The 16,048-nt window shown below is 41.8% G+C and overlaps 2 protein-coding genes across 4 annotated transcripts in view; one reads left to right on the top strand and one right to left on the bottom strand.

Annotated features, from left to right (window-relative positions):
- Positions 1-1,097: 1,097 nt before the first annotated feature.
- eif3l (eukaryotic translation initiation factor 3 subunit L) lies at positions 1,098-6,489 on the bottom strand. The gene is made up of 13 exons (XM_084735361.1): positions 6,182-6,489; positions 5,976-6,055; positions 5,609-5,670; positions 5,425-5,494; positions 5,247-5,320; positions 4,656-4,827; positions 4,301-4,455; positions 3,944-4,114; positions 3,500-3,633; positions 3,108-3,281; positions 2,200-2,389; positions 1,829-1,909; positions 1,098-1,270 (listed from the first exon to the last, which is right to left on the bottom strand). The coding sequence occupies exons 1-13, from the start codon at positions 6,472-6,474 to the stop codon at positions 1,193-1,195; spliced, it is 1,734 nt and encodes a 577-aa protein (XP_084591487.1). The 5' UTR covers positions 6,475-6,489; the 3' UTR covers positions 1,098-1,192.
- Positions 6,490-8,939: 2,450 nt separating this feature from the next.
- Positions 8,940-16,048, top strand: part of smoc2 (SPARC related modular calcium binding 2) — a 31,132-nt gene continuing 24,023 nt past the window's right edge. Inside the window, exon 1 of one of the 3 annotated variants that reach the window (XM_084736055.1) lies at positions 8,940-9,571. In XM_084736055.1, the coding sequence (XP_084592181.1) occupies positions 9,497-9,571 (75 nt within the window). In that variant the 5' untranslated portion in view covers positions 8,940-9,496. The remainder of the gene's footprint in view (positions 9,572-16,048) is intronic. The other 2 variants (XM_084736058.1, XM_084736057.1) reach the window with 2 other exon arrangements.

A 16,048-nucleotide genomic window follows, 5' to 3' on the forward strand; every position in this document is an offset into this window, starting at 1 on the left:
TTATAAAGTGTAATTTTGACCTGACCCCAAGAGCAAGAGTGGCCCTCGCCATCATGCAGTTGTCCACGAACTGCAGTCCTTTGATGAAAGAGCTTTTTTGGATCAATGGCAAGAAGACAAAACACTCCCAGTCTGCAGGGCAACAGTGAACAGACACTGGTCCAGCTCTTCATCTTCATGTACAAGGACAGTCCTCACATGATAAATGAAGATCTTGTTGTCCAAGACTGGAGCCACATGAAGAAAAAGAACTTTGCATCTTTTATGAGATATTTGATATTAAAGGCAGTCAAAAAGTCTTGGTAAAGACTTATAGATGGAATTTAAAAAAAAGATGAATTATCCATTTTTTATATACGTTAAGATGGCATTGTGCCCACAGACTTTACACTGCCACCTGAGGGACTAAAAGAGTTATGCTCAAAGTGAGCGACGTTTGCTTTATTTTTTTATTTTATAGAAAATATGATGGAATTAAAAGATATTTTTGAAGAAAAATGCTGGCTTACCAAAATAGGTAGGGAATCATTTTGGATGTTTGGAGTATGTGTATATTGTGCAATGGTGACATATGTCGTTCTGTTTTCCTTTGTATGACAACTGACGCTGTTTCTGATGAGTGGTGTGTTTTTAAGATTAATTTTTTATATTCCCATTTTGTAAGTTTTTATTTCTTTGTCATTATTGTCACCAGTCCTGAGATCTGTGTTGGGAAATGTTGGATGATCTGTGATAATAAAAAGAAATATGCAACGGCCTTTGACCTTGGTCAGTGGGGTGACAGGAGAGCAGCCTGGAACAACATGGCAACCACTGCAGCAGAATGAGCTCAAGCAGGATATTAAAAAAAGCCACCTTAATGACTTTTGACACTAAATACGTCCCCCAATGACTACTTAAGGTTGACTTCTGTGTTACTCACAGGTACCATTTAAACAGAATAAAGACAAACAAGCCTAATAATGTGGATATTGTTCCCTTTGGTGTAGAATTTTTTTCAAAACTCACCATCTGAGGAAGTGTTGCAGCTTGATGAATACTGCCCTCTAGTGGTTGCTAAGAGAAAACACTTGACAAGTAAGACAAAAACCAGAGCATTAGCACGCCACTCTCTCTTTATTATTTACCAGGTTACATAGAAAAGCTTTCATCAATAATAGCTGTCAAAAAACTTGAAGGAAACCGAGGCGGCTCAGACTCCTCGGCTAGCGGCAGTCCCGGATGACACCGTGGTGCCGGAGGCTGGCATCTTCTTCAGTGTCCTGTTCAACTGTAAGGACACGGAGACAGTTTTTTTTAGTCTTTGATACACAAAATATAACTGGAAGGCCTGTGTTTAAAACAAAGCTGTTCGCAAAGGAACCAGTGACTGACAAGCAGATTATATTTGAAAGATTTTTTTCTCGAGAATTGGCGGAAACCATGAGCTATCAAAAAACCCTGTTAAAAAAATAAACTATTGCTACTGCTCACTCTCATTCCGTGCCAGAATACCCTTGTCCCAAACATAAACTTCAAAATCTAAAACTAACAATACCTACTGATAACAGGTGTAAAATGTGTTATTATACTCCTCTTTCCTTTAAAATATTTATGAAAATGTTGGCCCTTAAAAGTCTTATAAAATCACTAAGAGGTTGACTCATTATAACATTTAACAGCCAAGAGTTTCATCTTTTATAATATGTTTTTCTAAATGAGTGATATCTGTATTGGTGATAATACTTTCAATTCCAAAGTGGCTCTAAATTTGGCTTAAAATAAACGGCAACTTCCAAATTCAGTGCTCTTCCATTTCTTTCCAAACGCATGATGAATCACTACTCACCTCCTCAAACTTGTGGATCTGTCTGATGAAAAAGTCTCCATACCGACGGGCAACTTTAGTGTCAGCGATGTGGATCATGTCCTGTCGGAGTGACACAGACAAAAAGCTCAAACATTTATAGCTACTTAAAACAAGGTGTAACAGTGAGCACTATTTTTTCACTTACTCATTAATATAAAGCATGTGCACATATGAATGAATTTGGACCTGCTGTGAACATTCATAGGTTCTATCTGAATCTGTCAATTTAACCAACAGCACTTTTGGCAGATCATTTCCATATAGTCCATCCGCCCCTGTGACGCTGTATTTACGGTGTATGTGATGCTATAGAGAGTTAAAAGACTTTCATTTAAAAAACATCAACACACCTTGTCAATGTAAAAGTCGACCTCAGAAGCAGACTGGAACTCTCCGTCCAGAGCTGAGATGCCGCTGGTCCACACCAGGTTCTTCATCTTGTGTTTGAACACGAGCAGCTGAATGCGGAACTCCTGCTCGGTCATGTCCAGAAATCCTGCCAGCTTGGCGACCGGCATGGTGGTGTAGAGCTTCAGGAAGCTGCGAGGGCACATTGGGATTTATAATGATGTGTATAGACACCCTGCGACCACACCTGAGTCAACAATTGTTTCTTAAGAGACAGATGAGTGAAAGAATAAAGTTTGGAGAAGAATTTAATACATTTCCTGCACTAAAGCTAAAAAAGCTGCATCCAACTTTTTTGTCTGTCTGACCAGCTCCATTAAGACTATAGGTGGGTATATTCCAGTACCAAATAGTGTTTTTTCCACCAAAACGTCCAAAAGTATGGTTGTATTACACATTTGTCATGTCTGATAAAAATAAACACATAAAATATAGAAGGATTACTTCAGGAAAAACAGTCAATATATTTAACATGATGAAGCCCTAAATAAAGCCTGAAGGAAATGTCAACATGGACAGCTGCACCGTGTAACAAAAAAAAGGGAACAGAGTACTCTATTGGTATCGGTATCACTTTAAGGGTACTAAAAATGGTACAGGTTTTGTAACTTTTGAAATGATACCAAACACTAATACAGACACATTAATGGTCCCCTGTGGGGTTTTAGACCTGTAGTAATACTATGGAACTGTAAACATGGATGTAAATAATATTGATACAACCTGTTTTTCAGACCTCACACGATGCATTTTGGCGAACACCACTTAATATAAACATAGCTTATTTGTTTACCAGAAAACCCCCAAGCGCCCCTTTAGCTATTGCCACACAGAAGTTGATTGGCTTTACCTGCGAATGGTGGAGAGCTGGGCCTGCTGCTGCACCTCCTCAGCAAAGACCTTCAGCTGCTGCTGGAAAGGCTCTTTGTGGTAGTTGGGGTGGACGTTGTCGTAGTTTGGCACCACGGGCGACAGGAACTTGGGACAGGCGAAGCTAAACAGCTCCTCAAACACCTGCAGGTCTCTAAGACGGAGAAAGGAACACTTGTGTCAGACAATATTGCTGCTGTGTGCCACAGTTACTAACATTAATAAAAGATGCATTACAGTGTCATAACATAACTGTAAAGTATCAAAAAAGGTTAAATGTCAATGGAATACACACGTTTTTAAGTTACAATTAAAGGAGATAAACACCAATTCTCAGTTATTCCAGCAAAATATGATGAGTTTCTTTCTTACCCTTTTTGCATTCGCAGCATCTTGTCTCCATACTTCTCCCTCAGCTGGGTGTGGATACTCTCATCAATGCGCATCGGGTACATGGTGAGAGCGATGGCCAGCAGGCCATGCATCTGCTCGTTTTGTTTGTTAATCTAGAAAAAAACATATTATACAAGTAATGATATCTGTTTCAACTATTTAACTACTACTTGATTATTCCAAGTCATGCCTGATATTCATTACTCATGCATCATAGAAATTTTGAGAAAAATCAACAGAACTCAAAAATTGTGGTATGAAGTAGTCTGAATTTTTCAGAAGACTTGACAAAAACTAAACCAACTAAAACTAAACAAAAATACTTTTATGTTCATACTCTGTGTGGAGGATAAGTGGGAGAATCAACAGCTGAAGCTAAAACAAAGCTGTCCAAGTTGTCTGAGGAACACTGCTCAGACTTACCATCTCATATTTATATGTTGACCTCTGGAACATGTTTCTTGTCCTCTGGATGTAGAGCAGGATGTTGGCAAACACTCGGATGGCATCCTGGTATCGCCTCATCATCAAGTAGGCAAAACCCACATAGTAATAGGTGGTGATCTGGCACTCAGGCACACGGGAGTACATACTCTGGAAACAGAAAACATTACAGATACAGGTGTAAGAACTGGGCAGAAGAAGAAGCAAGAAAATGCAGCTTAGAACCAAGTGAATATAGAGAAAATAAACAGGGGGCTCAGCATACTCAGTAGTCTCATCATTAGTGGTACTTGAGTGTGTCACTCTCTACACTAGGTGCTATTAATAAAGCCATACCTTCTTGTTGAGCTCAATGTTCTCCAGGACTTTGATGGCCTGATAATAATCACCAAGCAGAGAGTGAAGCCTCAGGAGCCCCACCAAGCTGAAGTAACCCAACATCTTGTACAGGGAGTGGCGTCCATATTCCCCGGCCACACTCTCTGGATCTCCTGCAACACGTCAACAAATAACATGTTAGCTGCTTCATGAATATTCTACGGAGAACCTAAACTGCATCATATTTTGGTAACTTTAATAATGCCCAGAGCCTTTAATTGAAATAATTTAACATTAATACATAACACAATCACATTAAGAATCCCTTTATTTACCCCCATCAACAAATATCCCCAAACAAATTCTTCCATACCTCCGCTGGTATAGACCTCAAGCTGGCGGTTAATGTTGCTCTTGTCCACCAGAGAGTGGAGAACGTTTAGGACGCTGTGGACGTTCCAGATCTTTGGGTTGTTCCTCAGGAATTCGATCTCCTCCTCTGACTTTTTGGCCGTCTTGCAGCGGTACTGACTGAAGGACTGGAACTGAAGAGGAAAAGGTGTTATTTCCATATCTGTATTAACAGTTTTTAAAGATACTTTCTGTGGGCTGTCAGAAGTAAGAACTACTCTACTCTGGTGCCTCATTTATAAAACTGTGCAGAGGGTTCAACTTAAAAGATGGTGTGTGTATGTATGAAACACAAAGTGCTTGTGCATAAAATATTCTGATTTATAAAGTAGGCCATAAGCACGTCCTACACCAGTTTTCCTTTATAAACATAATAAACTCAAAATGTAAGAAAAATGTTTACATTTATAAATCCCAACTTTTTTTTAGAAAGTGGCCTCCTCCTTTTGTGCATACTTCATGTTTACAAATGAGGCCCCAGGTCTTTATCACTGATCCTTACTCATGATTGTTACCTGAGGATATATGTAATAAAGAATATAATGCACTGTACCTGGTAGATGAACTCATCAATTATGTCCCAGAGCCACTGGTTTGGCAGCTCCAGGGGGGCAGGACCATCAGCATCTGTTCAATCACAAATATTCTCATAACTCATCTGTCATATGTTGTACTTTCACACTGATAACGCAATGCAAGAGAAAAATGTAAATAATATTCTGATAACTTACTGAGAATGTAGTTGAAGAGGTTGCAGTAATTGTAGTATGACTCAAACCTCTGGTCCAGAGTTGGTCCACCCTGATCAGCAAGAGAACAATATTTACAACAAAATACTGGAAAGCTTTTCACACATTCTGCAGGTTTCTCAGTAATCGATAAACTGACAAGTGTTTAAACTGAGCAGTTACTCACGCTGACTTTAGCATAGATGTGTCTGTAGTACAGTTCCTTGTAAAGGATGAGGAACACAGCATCTGCAGGAGATAACAGGCAGTGACATGAAATACTCCCACTGCTGAACTACATTGAGATTAGGGCTAAGAAACTTGAGTAACCCGATTACTAAAAATGATCTATGCAAATTCTTTGCACTGACGCTTTGTTTACTTCAGTGGTTCCCACTGACATTTTAGTGAATTAAGATCTGCATGATAACATCTGCAATCTCTTGTTTCTCACTTCCCCCACATAAATCAAGTTCATTTAAATGTTTTCTATATTTCTCTCCTGAGGGTGTCTGTGCAAAGGCAAAAGAACATTTGATGGATAAAACACTCACCGTTGCCAACGAGTGATGCAATGGCCTCAGCCTCTGGCCAGGGAGAGGTCTTGAAGAAACGGTCAGTCAGCTTATTCCAGCTAAATGAAAACAAAACAGGAAAGATGAGATACTCATCAAACACACACACAAACAGCTCTGATGTCTCTGTTACAGAAGGCAACAACATCACATAGGGAGAAGTTTAAAAACAGAGTCAAGCTCACCTGTTCTCGTAGACGTCCTGGATCTCATAGATCTTCTGCTCTATGCTCTCGCTGGACACGCGGTTAGACTGCAGCTCATAAACCTTCTGATCGATCAGGTCAGAGATGGTTTTGTGGAAATACTGCAGGAAGTTCTTGATCACCTCTGGGATGACGTGATAAGTCTGCTGCTCATACTGCCTCTCATAGGCCAGGTCTGCTTTGGGGTCACCTGCAGTGAGATGGGAGAATGGGAAGCTGTAACACCACTGCATTAAGTAAGTACTTAACAGTATACAATTATTGGTTGACATACTTACTTTACACCTAATAGATTATAATATAATATACTTGAGAACAAGAGTTTATGTAGAACATGATCCCACACTTTTGACTAAATACAAAGAGATGAGAGTGTACTAACCGGTGTGCAGGTCGTAGTCGTTTGGGTAGGTATAAGGATCGTACTGAAAGGAAAAGAACAGTCAGACATTTAGTAGTGATGCAAAGTTAACATCTGTCAAACAGGGTGTCAACCTTAACGTTAGCTAATTAGCCTAAATTGTTATCTTTTAGTCCGCCAAACTAAAAAACATCAGAGGCATTAAAGACGGTATGATGTTTCGGGTGCATTTTATTCATAAACAAGGCTTCAATAACAGTAGAATCATGCTAGCTCATCGCGAACCACTGTTACACAGATGGAGCTATACAGCTAGCTAGCTTAGCTAACCGGCGGCTTAAGCTACCCAGCGTGCCACTGTTATATTATCATGAAAGCATTCAAATGTCCGGAAGAAAAATATATACTAACCTCATCGTCGTCGTGGTATGACATGATGGTAGTTATTGGTCCAAGCCTGGTAGATCCCGAAGAGGAAAAGGAGAATATGTGCTCGGCTAGCAAAAGCCGCTAAACCACGCAGCTGGCGCTGGGAGACGACAGGAAAAGGAAGAACGAAGCTGTGACGTCAGAGTGAACACAGTGGTGTTGAAGCATTGTGGGAAACTGAGTCCAGGGGGTCCAGGGGCGCACTCTGGGACCGAGAAAAGTTTTCACATTTTTTTATGTATTTTATTTTAATTTCCACAAACAATTATAGGCCTATCATATTTAAGTCCCAGGCTAAGGCATTTATATTTTTTTTTTATTAGACCTATCTATTATTTATATGTTACACACATGCATAACCAATACTGCTACCAAAATAATATGTCTCCCCACACCCAACCTCACAGAACTAAACAATAAGGCCAAAGCATGCACTGCAATCACAATAGCACAGGATATCACACACCCACTCAACCGCCTCCTAACCTGCTACCCTCTGGGTGCAGGTAAAGAGCTCTGAGGTTGCAGAAGGGCTCGCTCTGGGAAAAGCCTGATCCCAGATGCCATTGCTGCCATAAATAAGAGACCTCACTGAGTGTATCCTGTTGTTATTATGTGCTGTTTGTTTTTCTGTGTGTTTGCTGACCAGTGTGAACAGTGTAGTGGAAATAAATGTCTCATTGGAGGACAATAAAGTCTAAGTCTAAAGTCTAAAAGTCTATATGTACATTAGATTTTATGTACATGCATTAAGAGTGAAACACACTCTTGATGTTTGTGTGCGTGTGTATTTTATGAGCAGTACTCTATGTTGACATGGTTAGAATATTGCATTTTATTATTACATTTCTCTTGTGTTATTCTTTCACATAACAAAGTCAAATTCTTAAAGTGAGTCCTTGAGAGCAAAGATTTTTTTTATATTTCAAATTTGATTGATTTTCATTTTCAGTCTAGCTATTAAATGTAACAACTTTCCATAAACCACCTGTTTTTCTTTCCTAACGTGCTGTTTTACATTTTAAATCAAACTAATATGTTTTTTTTTTTGCAGTTTGAACTAATAACATCAACAATGACTTCCTTACAGCGATTAATGAAGTTATCTGTGGTTGTCAAGTCAAAATGTCCCATGTTTAAGAACCACTAACCAGCATTAATAACAATTATTTATGATACATTCTGATACTTTCTTTCTTTCTTTATTACTTTCTTTACAGACTTAAATGTAAATATATGATCAAAGTCTCAGTTCATTTGGTGGGGAAGCAGGTATGAATCTTATTTATAAACTGAAAATAAAAAGGTTGTGATACAGTGCACCAAAATAAGCAAATAAAAAGTGAAAATCGGTGATTTGATCATGAGGTCAATATGCCTGGTGAGAGTGCTGTTGTGATAACTTGTAACTACTTGTAAAGACCGTTAGGTGGCGTTATAGTGCAAGATGGTGCCACTGTGAAAAAGACTCAGCAGGACTTGTCAAAAGTTATGTCAAGATGAGCAGCAGGAATAATCTCCCTCTAAATATGGCACCAATATTCATCTCATCATCTCATTTAATAGTAATTTAATATTACTACTTAAATTAGTTAATTGCCTTGAGGGGAGTCTGTGATTTGAATCAATTAAAGGGCAGTTTGCCAAATTATTTTGCATTTAAAGCCAACTACCAGATTGTATTCTCTCTGCTTGAGTGTTATGTTCACTTAAAGGACTTTGTGCGTTAAAAGCTAAGCGAGAATCGAGAAAATCCAAACTTGTGTGTGTGTGTGTGTGTGTGTGTGTGTGTGTGTGTGTGTGTGTGTGTGTGTGTGTGTGTGTGTGTGTGTGTGTCCAGCAGTATGAGAATTTGAGCGCAGACTGAGTTTCTCCTCGTTGACCCTCCCAGCAGACAGTAGCCAGTCTGATCCCCTCCTCTCTCTTTGCCAATCGAACATCATCACAAGGTCGAAAAAAAGGGATTTCTTGTTATGGTTTTGGAGGAGGAGGAGGAGGAGAAGAAAAGGGGTGAAAGAAACGAATACCTGTCGTGTTTGCCTCAGATACCAGCAGCAGACGCCGGAGTCCCTCTAAACCTACACCTACCTACCTACCTACCGGCTAGGGAACAGCCTGCATCCGATAAGGGATCTAGTCGACAAAATCAAGTGTGGAGGGAGGGGGTGTGGAGAAAAGAAGTCGAATTGGAGAGAGGGAGAGAGGCAGAAGAGACACCGAGGGAGGGGAAAAGGTCAGGGACACGGGGGGGTTTATCGCACTGCCAGAAATAAGGAGAGTGTCTACACAAACGGTTTGGCAGACGAAACCAAGGAGACGAAGTGAAATAAACCAGCAACCCTCCTCTCCACCTCTCACATTTTTGCGCAAGGACTACTGTGGATTTTTAACCATTTTCGACTTCTTCCAGAGACATTTATTGTGTTTTGGTGAAATCCGGGGCACCACGGAGTGAATTTTGGACCGTGCGTAATTTGGAGACTTTATTGCCACGCTGCGTCAGGATGCGCGTCTGTCCGCTGCTGGTCTTCTTCTGTCTGCTGTGCGCTGGACGCGCTCAGAAGTTCTCCGCTCTCACGGTAGGAAGAGTCACATAACTCCCAGAATGCGTCCCATTCATTGTCCATGTGTAAAACAAACTTTTAAAGTGTTTAAAGTGAATGATATAATTGTGCATTCCGTGCGTAATTTTTGGAAAAAACAAAAGGGACACAATCTGGCAAATTATTTTTTTTAAATGACAGAATCATAGTTCTGAAACAGGTCTTTCACTTAGTAAGGTCAGTAAGTTCATAAAACTCGCTTTCATCTTCCTTGCTCTAAGAATCAGATAATTAAGGTATAGAAATACATTTTGAATCTATTTTAACAGAATTATGCCCCAGGCTGACAATAGGATTTCTAGATAATCTTTCTCCAACAGAAGAAAGTTTTAATGTTTTAATATGGTTCTTAACTGGCAGATTTAGAATTAATTTAAAACAGAATTAATAGATCATCAGCTTGAGAGGTCTGGATTTGAAAAATAGGTCTGTGTGTGTCCTCCATGTCCCTGTTTCAGGGTCTGTGTAAAGTGTGTCTGAGATGGCAGAGCTGCTGTGGTGCCTGTAAGGACTTGACTGGTCTGTTAGCAGCACCACTCTGGTTTAGTGCCTTTACCAACCTGCCAGCTTCTCGGCTCGTCTGCCTCTCTGTCCTGTTCGCTCTTGTTGTGCCAGCGGCTGTCTGTGTAGAGGCCACTCAGCCAGTGTCAGCAGGTCTGCTGCACCAAAGCACATGGCATTGTTTACAGCCACGGCAGATCAGTGTAGTGTTCCTGGCAGAACCCAAGAACAGGACAGGTTCTCAATAAAACAGTTGGAATATAAAAAGGGTGTCGGTAGAACCCCCTGGGTGGATTCAACATGAAACCTTTGGAATATGAAAAAGGCTTTTCGGCAGAATCCTTGGATGAAATCCTATGAATGTACAAAAGGGTCTCAGTAGAACCTCCAGGGTGGGTTCTTTTTAGCCCCCTTAGAAGGTGGAAAGATTCTGGATAGAACTCCCACAGTGGGTTCTGGATGGGACAGCTGCACCATAGAGTTCTAAGGGTTCTCCACCTTTCATGTTAGGTTCTAGGTAGAACTCTCACCTTTATAAAAGGTTATAGCAGGAACTAAAAAGCAAAGGAACCTTTTATTGTTCTAGTTAGCACCTTTATTTCTAAGAGAGCATGTATCATTATATATTACACTCAAACTATTTATATTACAGTAGTTATTGTGACCTGTCATTACAGATGGATGTAAAAGGGATTTTTCCCACTAAGATTATTAAATTTGAAGGTTTTAGTGATCTGAAGACCTAAAAATTTCTAATATCTGGGTCACTCTGGTGGCCTAGGGGACCAGCCAGGAACCACAATGGCCCCTGTTTACTCTGCCAGTGTAAGTAGGTCTGCTGCACCCGAGCACATGGCATTGTTTACAGCCGCAGCAGAGCAGTGCATCCTGCCTGTTTTACAATAAACTGCAAGAGAAAGTGGAACCGAGAAAAGGGGAACTTCACTGTCACAATCAAGTGCAGGTACAGCGCTAAAGGAGGAATGATAGGGAGCGGAATCTACACCGTCAGAGGCTTCACGCCTTGATTTAGAGGTTGATGTGACAGCCGCCTCCCCCAGCAGCACCGTTATTTATGGTCCAAGTGAAGATGCCTTAATTTCCAATTGGAAACAAATGGCCATGAGTCGTTAACCTGCAGGTGAAGGGTCGGAGATCCTTTCTCCCTGACGGCACTGTGGAGCTGTGGAATGTGGGAGGAAGTGTGGCACTGAGCAGATGCTCCCCATGAATTTTCCCCATGATACACACATTTACACACACAGAACATGAGTGTAGATAATATGAGTGTTTTTTTTATTGAGGTGTCATGGGTGGTGACATTCATGGTTGGTGATCCCAAGGTCCTCAACCTCACAGTTGGGAGGGCAACTTTAAAAATGTATTCCAATACAGTTGTTAATCATGTGTTAAAAATGTAGTCAGTAACATAATCCAGGTAGCACAATATTAAAGTAACATTTTTTCTGTAACTGTAATGGAATACCATTACCTTTTGTTGTAACCTAATTACATAATCCTGTTATATGTAATCTGTTACTCCCCAAACCTTGTGATAGTGATACAGCTATATAGTGTGAGGGGTATGACACAGCATCCATTATGATCTGATATAACCATTTCATTGCGTGTTTCATTGGTAACTGTGTCTCTCTCATACGTCCAAACTGTGGTTCATTAGAGCTGCTTTATTGGAATAGCACATGGAGCACTGAACTTGTTCTTTTCCGGACTTTGCAAGTGATTAATGGCGTATTGTTTGAATGACACAGGAGAGGTTCCTGCTGGTTTCAAGAAAATGTCTCCACGTGATATTTTGTGCATTTCTGAGGTCAAACAGGCAGTTAAATATATGGGATATTTGCCCAGGTTATTCATGAGGCAGAGTTTTTCCATGGTTTATGGAAGTATGAAATAGTGTGTGAAAAGATGAGGGAGCATAGAAGATTTGCTGCCTCTTTGTCAAACCGGGAGAAAGCAATTTTCATGTAACATATGGCCTCTGTTGCCCCCTATGATTTCATAAAATTGTGCACCTGCCCGGGGAGATTTTTTTTCTTATCACTATCAGCGGCCTTTCACACCACCTCTCGTTCTTTTTAACATCTTTCACAGCAATTAAACGCCTTTTCTTTTGATTGAGTTAGTAGCCTGGTTAAAGGCTGTCACTTTCTTCCCTTTCCACCATGCTGGAAACTAATGATCCCCTTTGCATCCTAGCGTCCACGCAGGAAACTCCCGCCAAGGCCATTTAACACGTTTGCCACGGCTCTCAGCTGGGGCCCCCATTGACCCTGCGGGGCCGTGGTGTGAGGGGCCTCTTGGGGCGCTGGAAGCGGGGGCCTCCCTGCCCAGAAGGCCCTTATCAGCCCTCAATGTGCTCTCTGCTGGAGTCTCGCCTCCTCCGTACTCCATTCAATCCCACAATGCCGCAGAGCCAGGGGGAGGTAATAGGATTTGATTTGTATGCTGGTTGGTCTTGGAAAAAAAAAAAATTTTCCTTACACTCCTCCGCCTGTCTCGCCCTCTCTCGCCTGTCTCTTGTTCCTTTGCCAACCTCTCGTATTATTTGAGCAGATGCAAAAAGCATCTTCCAAGACAGATCATGCAAAGAAAAAAAAACAGAAAAGAGCAAAATAAAGAGAAAGAAAAACAGAGATAGTGAGAGCCAGCTGTCTGGAAGGAGACAAGAACAGGATTTGAGCAATAAATGGATCTGAGTCACAATATGTGTCCTGTCTTGTATGAGTCTCCTTTTATGATAAATCGGGGTGGAAGCTTGTGCTGCATGTAACCGAGGCGGAGGCCATCCATCACTCTCCAGCCTGTTGCTGTGCACGGCGATGGTGGAGAGGCTGGAATGAGACATCAGGGGAGTGTCAGGGCTCTGCTTCGGCCTCACCCATCCATCACCACAGGCCAAACACACAGAGATCTGCAGCAGACAGCTAACTACCATTAGAAGTACACAGGAGGAAGAGGTCCTCAACACACCATCAGTCTCTGACGCTTCCTCCTCTCACTGCACTCTGAGAAGTGATGGTCCTAACTAGAACCGCAAAGGGTTCCTCTGCTTGTGCCCATAAGAGAACCCTTTTTGGTCCCTGGTATAACCTTTTACAAAGGTTCCACTTGAAACCCTTTCAGAGAGTCCTACCTCAAACCAGCTGTCAAAGGTTTCACTCAGAACCCTTCTAAGGTGTAATGGTTCTACCCATACCCCTTTCTGGTGGCTCTATCCAGAATCTTTCCACATCTTAACCTGGGTGGGGATGACAAGAACCCATCCAAGGGGTTCTACTGAGAATCCTTTCATATCGCAAGGTTTTTGTCTAGAACACACCCACAGGGTTCTACCAAGAACTTTTTTTTTTATCTTCTCAGGGTTTTGTCTAGAAGCAATCACAGGTCTCACTGAGAACCCTTTCGTATCCATGGATTTCTATCTAGAACCCACCCAGGAGGGTTTTATTGAAAACCATTTTATATCCCCCGTGTTTTATCTAGAACACACCCAGGGGCTTCTACCAAGAAGCCCTTCATATACCAGTGGTTTTATATAGAACCCCCAAGGGGGAATTACCAAGACGCTTTTTATATTCCAACCATTTTATCTAAAACCCACTGACCGAGGGGGTATTACCATGGACCTTTTATATTTAGAACCATCTGGGAGGTTCTGTTGAGAACCCTGTTCTGTCCCAAGGGTTTTATTTAGAATCCACTTAGGGGATTCAATCAAGAGGCCTTTTAAATTCTAGCATTTTGTCTAGAAGAAGATGTAAAAGGTTCTTAATGGAACCATTAGTCTTGCAAAGAATCTTTGACAAACCCAGAGGTAGATGATTCTGGGTAGAACTTCAGCCCTCCAGGAAGAACCCTTTTGGAACTAAGAGTATGGCTTTCACATCTTATTTGTTCTCGTCCCTCAGTGTTGCCAACTGTGACTTTGAAATAAACTCTTGGATGTCTGATATTGAATCTGGGTGGCTGATTTCATGGGTGGCTGATTTCATGGCGAACTGTGTTTTTCCATGCTGCGTTCTTGGAGCTTTATCACAAACTTGCAGGCACTTGGCGCTCTGCTGTGTGCTGTACAGTGGAGGATGCTGGGCCGCTGAATAACTCTGTTTGGGTTGTCAGTCCGCTGGCTTGCAGGGGTTGATGCTGATAATGCTGGTGCAGTGTGAGCGCTGGGGTGGCCAGCATGAGCTGTGGCGAGGCTGGCGGTCCACCACCAAGCATGGCTGGACGCACTCAGACACTATCAGAGCTGTTACTGGCTTTGGAAGGTTGCTGTCTTTGCAAAAAAAAAAAAAAAAACCATCGTCAGACCAGTCTGTCACGCTGGCTGGACTTTATGTGACGGGGTGAGCTGTGAGAGACAGAGTGGAGGGTGAGAGGAGGTCACCGCCGCAGAGGGATGTCCTAACTGGTGTGGGAGGACAGGGTGGGAGGGAGGGAGGGTACCGACGGGAGACTGTCAGTTAGATGCAATGATGCAAACAATCCAAGAAACTCAGAGACACTGACGAGGAGGGGCTGCTGGGAGATGTTAGACCAACAGAAAGAGAATCTTAGAACTAAGGGTTTCAAAAGGCCTCTTCTTGAAGGTCTGAGGTTCTACCCAGAATCACTTGTTTCTGAAGAGCCCTTTTTTTTTTTTAAAGAAAGGGTTAGTCAAGGGTTCTTTTTTGTGGTTCGCACTTTCACCTCTCTGCAAGCAGGTTGTGGATTCACATCAGGGTTAAGACACAACCTTTGGAGTTTGCATGTTCCCCCTGTGCCTGCATGGTTGCCTCTGGGTACTTCCTGCACAATCAAAAACATATATAAGTCAATTCTCATGTCAGTTCTCATAAAATCCTTGAAATGTAAAAGGGTTCTCAGTAGAACATCCTGGTTGGGTTTTAAATGAAACCATTGTATGTCAGGTTTCAAGTAGAACTCTCTGCAAGGGTTCCAAGTGGAAACAAAAGGTTTTACCGGGAACCAAAAAGGGTTCTCCTATGGGGACAAGCTGAAGAACTCTTTATGGTTCTAGTTAGGACCTTCAAATATTATATCAACTATTCACAGTATCACAGCAGTTCTCGTGACCCATCGGTACAGATTATGGCCCTAATGTGGACATGAACGGGATTTTTCCTGCTGCTCAGTTCAAAGGTTTTAGCGGCACAAAGACCTAAAAATATCCTGTATCTGTGGAGCTCTGGTGGCCTAGGGGACCAGCTATGAACCACGTCCCCCTGTTCATGTCCCGCCGGGGACCTTTGCTGCATATAATTCATTCCCTCCTCTCTCTCCCCCCACTTCCTGTCATCTCTCTGCTGTCGTTATTGAATAAGGGTCAAAAATGCCCCAAAATAATAAATCAAACCCAGTATTTCACAAGAAAAAGCAAGTCTGAAAAATAAACAAATTTGTCTTTTCTCTCTCCTTTTATTACCTCGTAACCCCTTAGATTTATTTGAGGTGTTTTGTCTTGCCCAAATTAAAGACAAGACTTCATTAGATCCCCCAACCACTAGAAATAAACAACATTCACTCAATTTTGTTATACCCAGAGGACAAAGAGGTATTACTCTTTGTATTTATGTCTAGAAAGATGAAGGCTGTTCTCGTGAAGCAAACAGCTCTTCAGTGACAGAAACCTTTTTTTGTTCTTCCCATGACAACATATCATTTTTTTAAAGCCTGGGAAGAAAGGGCTCGTAAAAAAAAAAAAATCTGTTTTTTGAAAAATTTCATTCAGACCCAGCTTCCCTCCCTCGTGGCTCCTCTTCCGATGTGTTTGAACGGGCCTCTCCTCTCTGATCCCCACCAGGAAGATTTATGAGCAGGGTTGACAGAGTGGGCTGTATCTCCCCCTCTCTGGCCCAGGGCGACGCTACCTTCCCTGCCAACCCTCTTCCAGGTGCATGCAGCCCCGCAGCCCTGCTCGTCTGAATG

The sequence above is a fragment of the Lutjanus erythropterus genome, chromosome 14, assembly GCF_056507025.1.
Source record: "Lutjanus erythropterus isolate fLutEry1 chromosome 14, fLutEry1.hap2, whole genome shotgun sequence".
Lineage (NCBI taxonomy): Eukaryota > Metazoa > Chordata > Actinopteri > Lutjaniformes > Lutjanidae > Lutjanus > Lutjanus erythropterus.

What these genes read in the sequence shown, in the direction of transcription:
- eif3l (XM_084735361.1), bottom strand. Translation starts at nt 6,474, where the DNA reads ATGTCAACCAATAATTGTATACTGTTAAGTACTTACTTAATGCAGTGG. An exon ending in CAGGACGTCTACGAGAACAG is followed by an intron (nt 6,056 to 6,181) that starts GTGAGCTTGACT and finishes GTTTTCATTTAG; the next exon opens with CTGGAATAAGCTGACTGACC. An exon ending in TGCATCACTCGTTGGCAACG is followed by an intron (nt 5,671 to 5,975) that starts GTGAGTGTTTTA and finishes TATCTCCTGCAG; the next exon opens with ATGCTGTGTTCCTCATCCTT.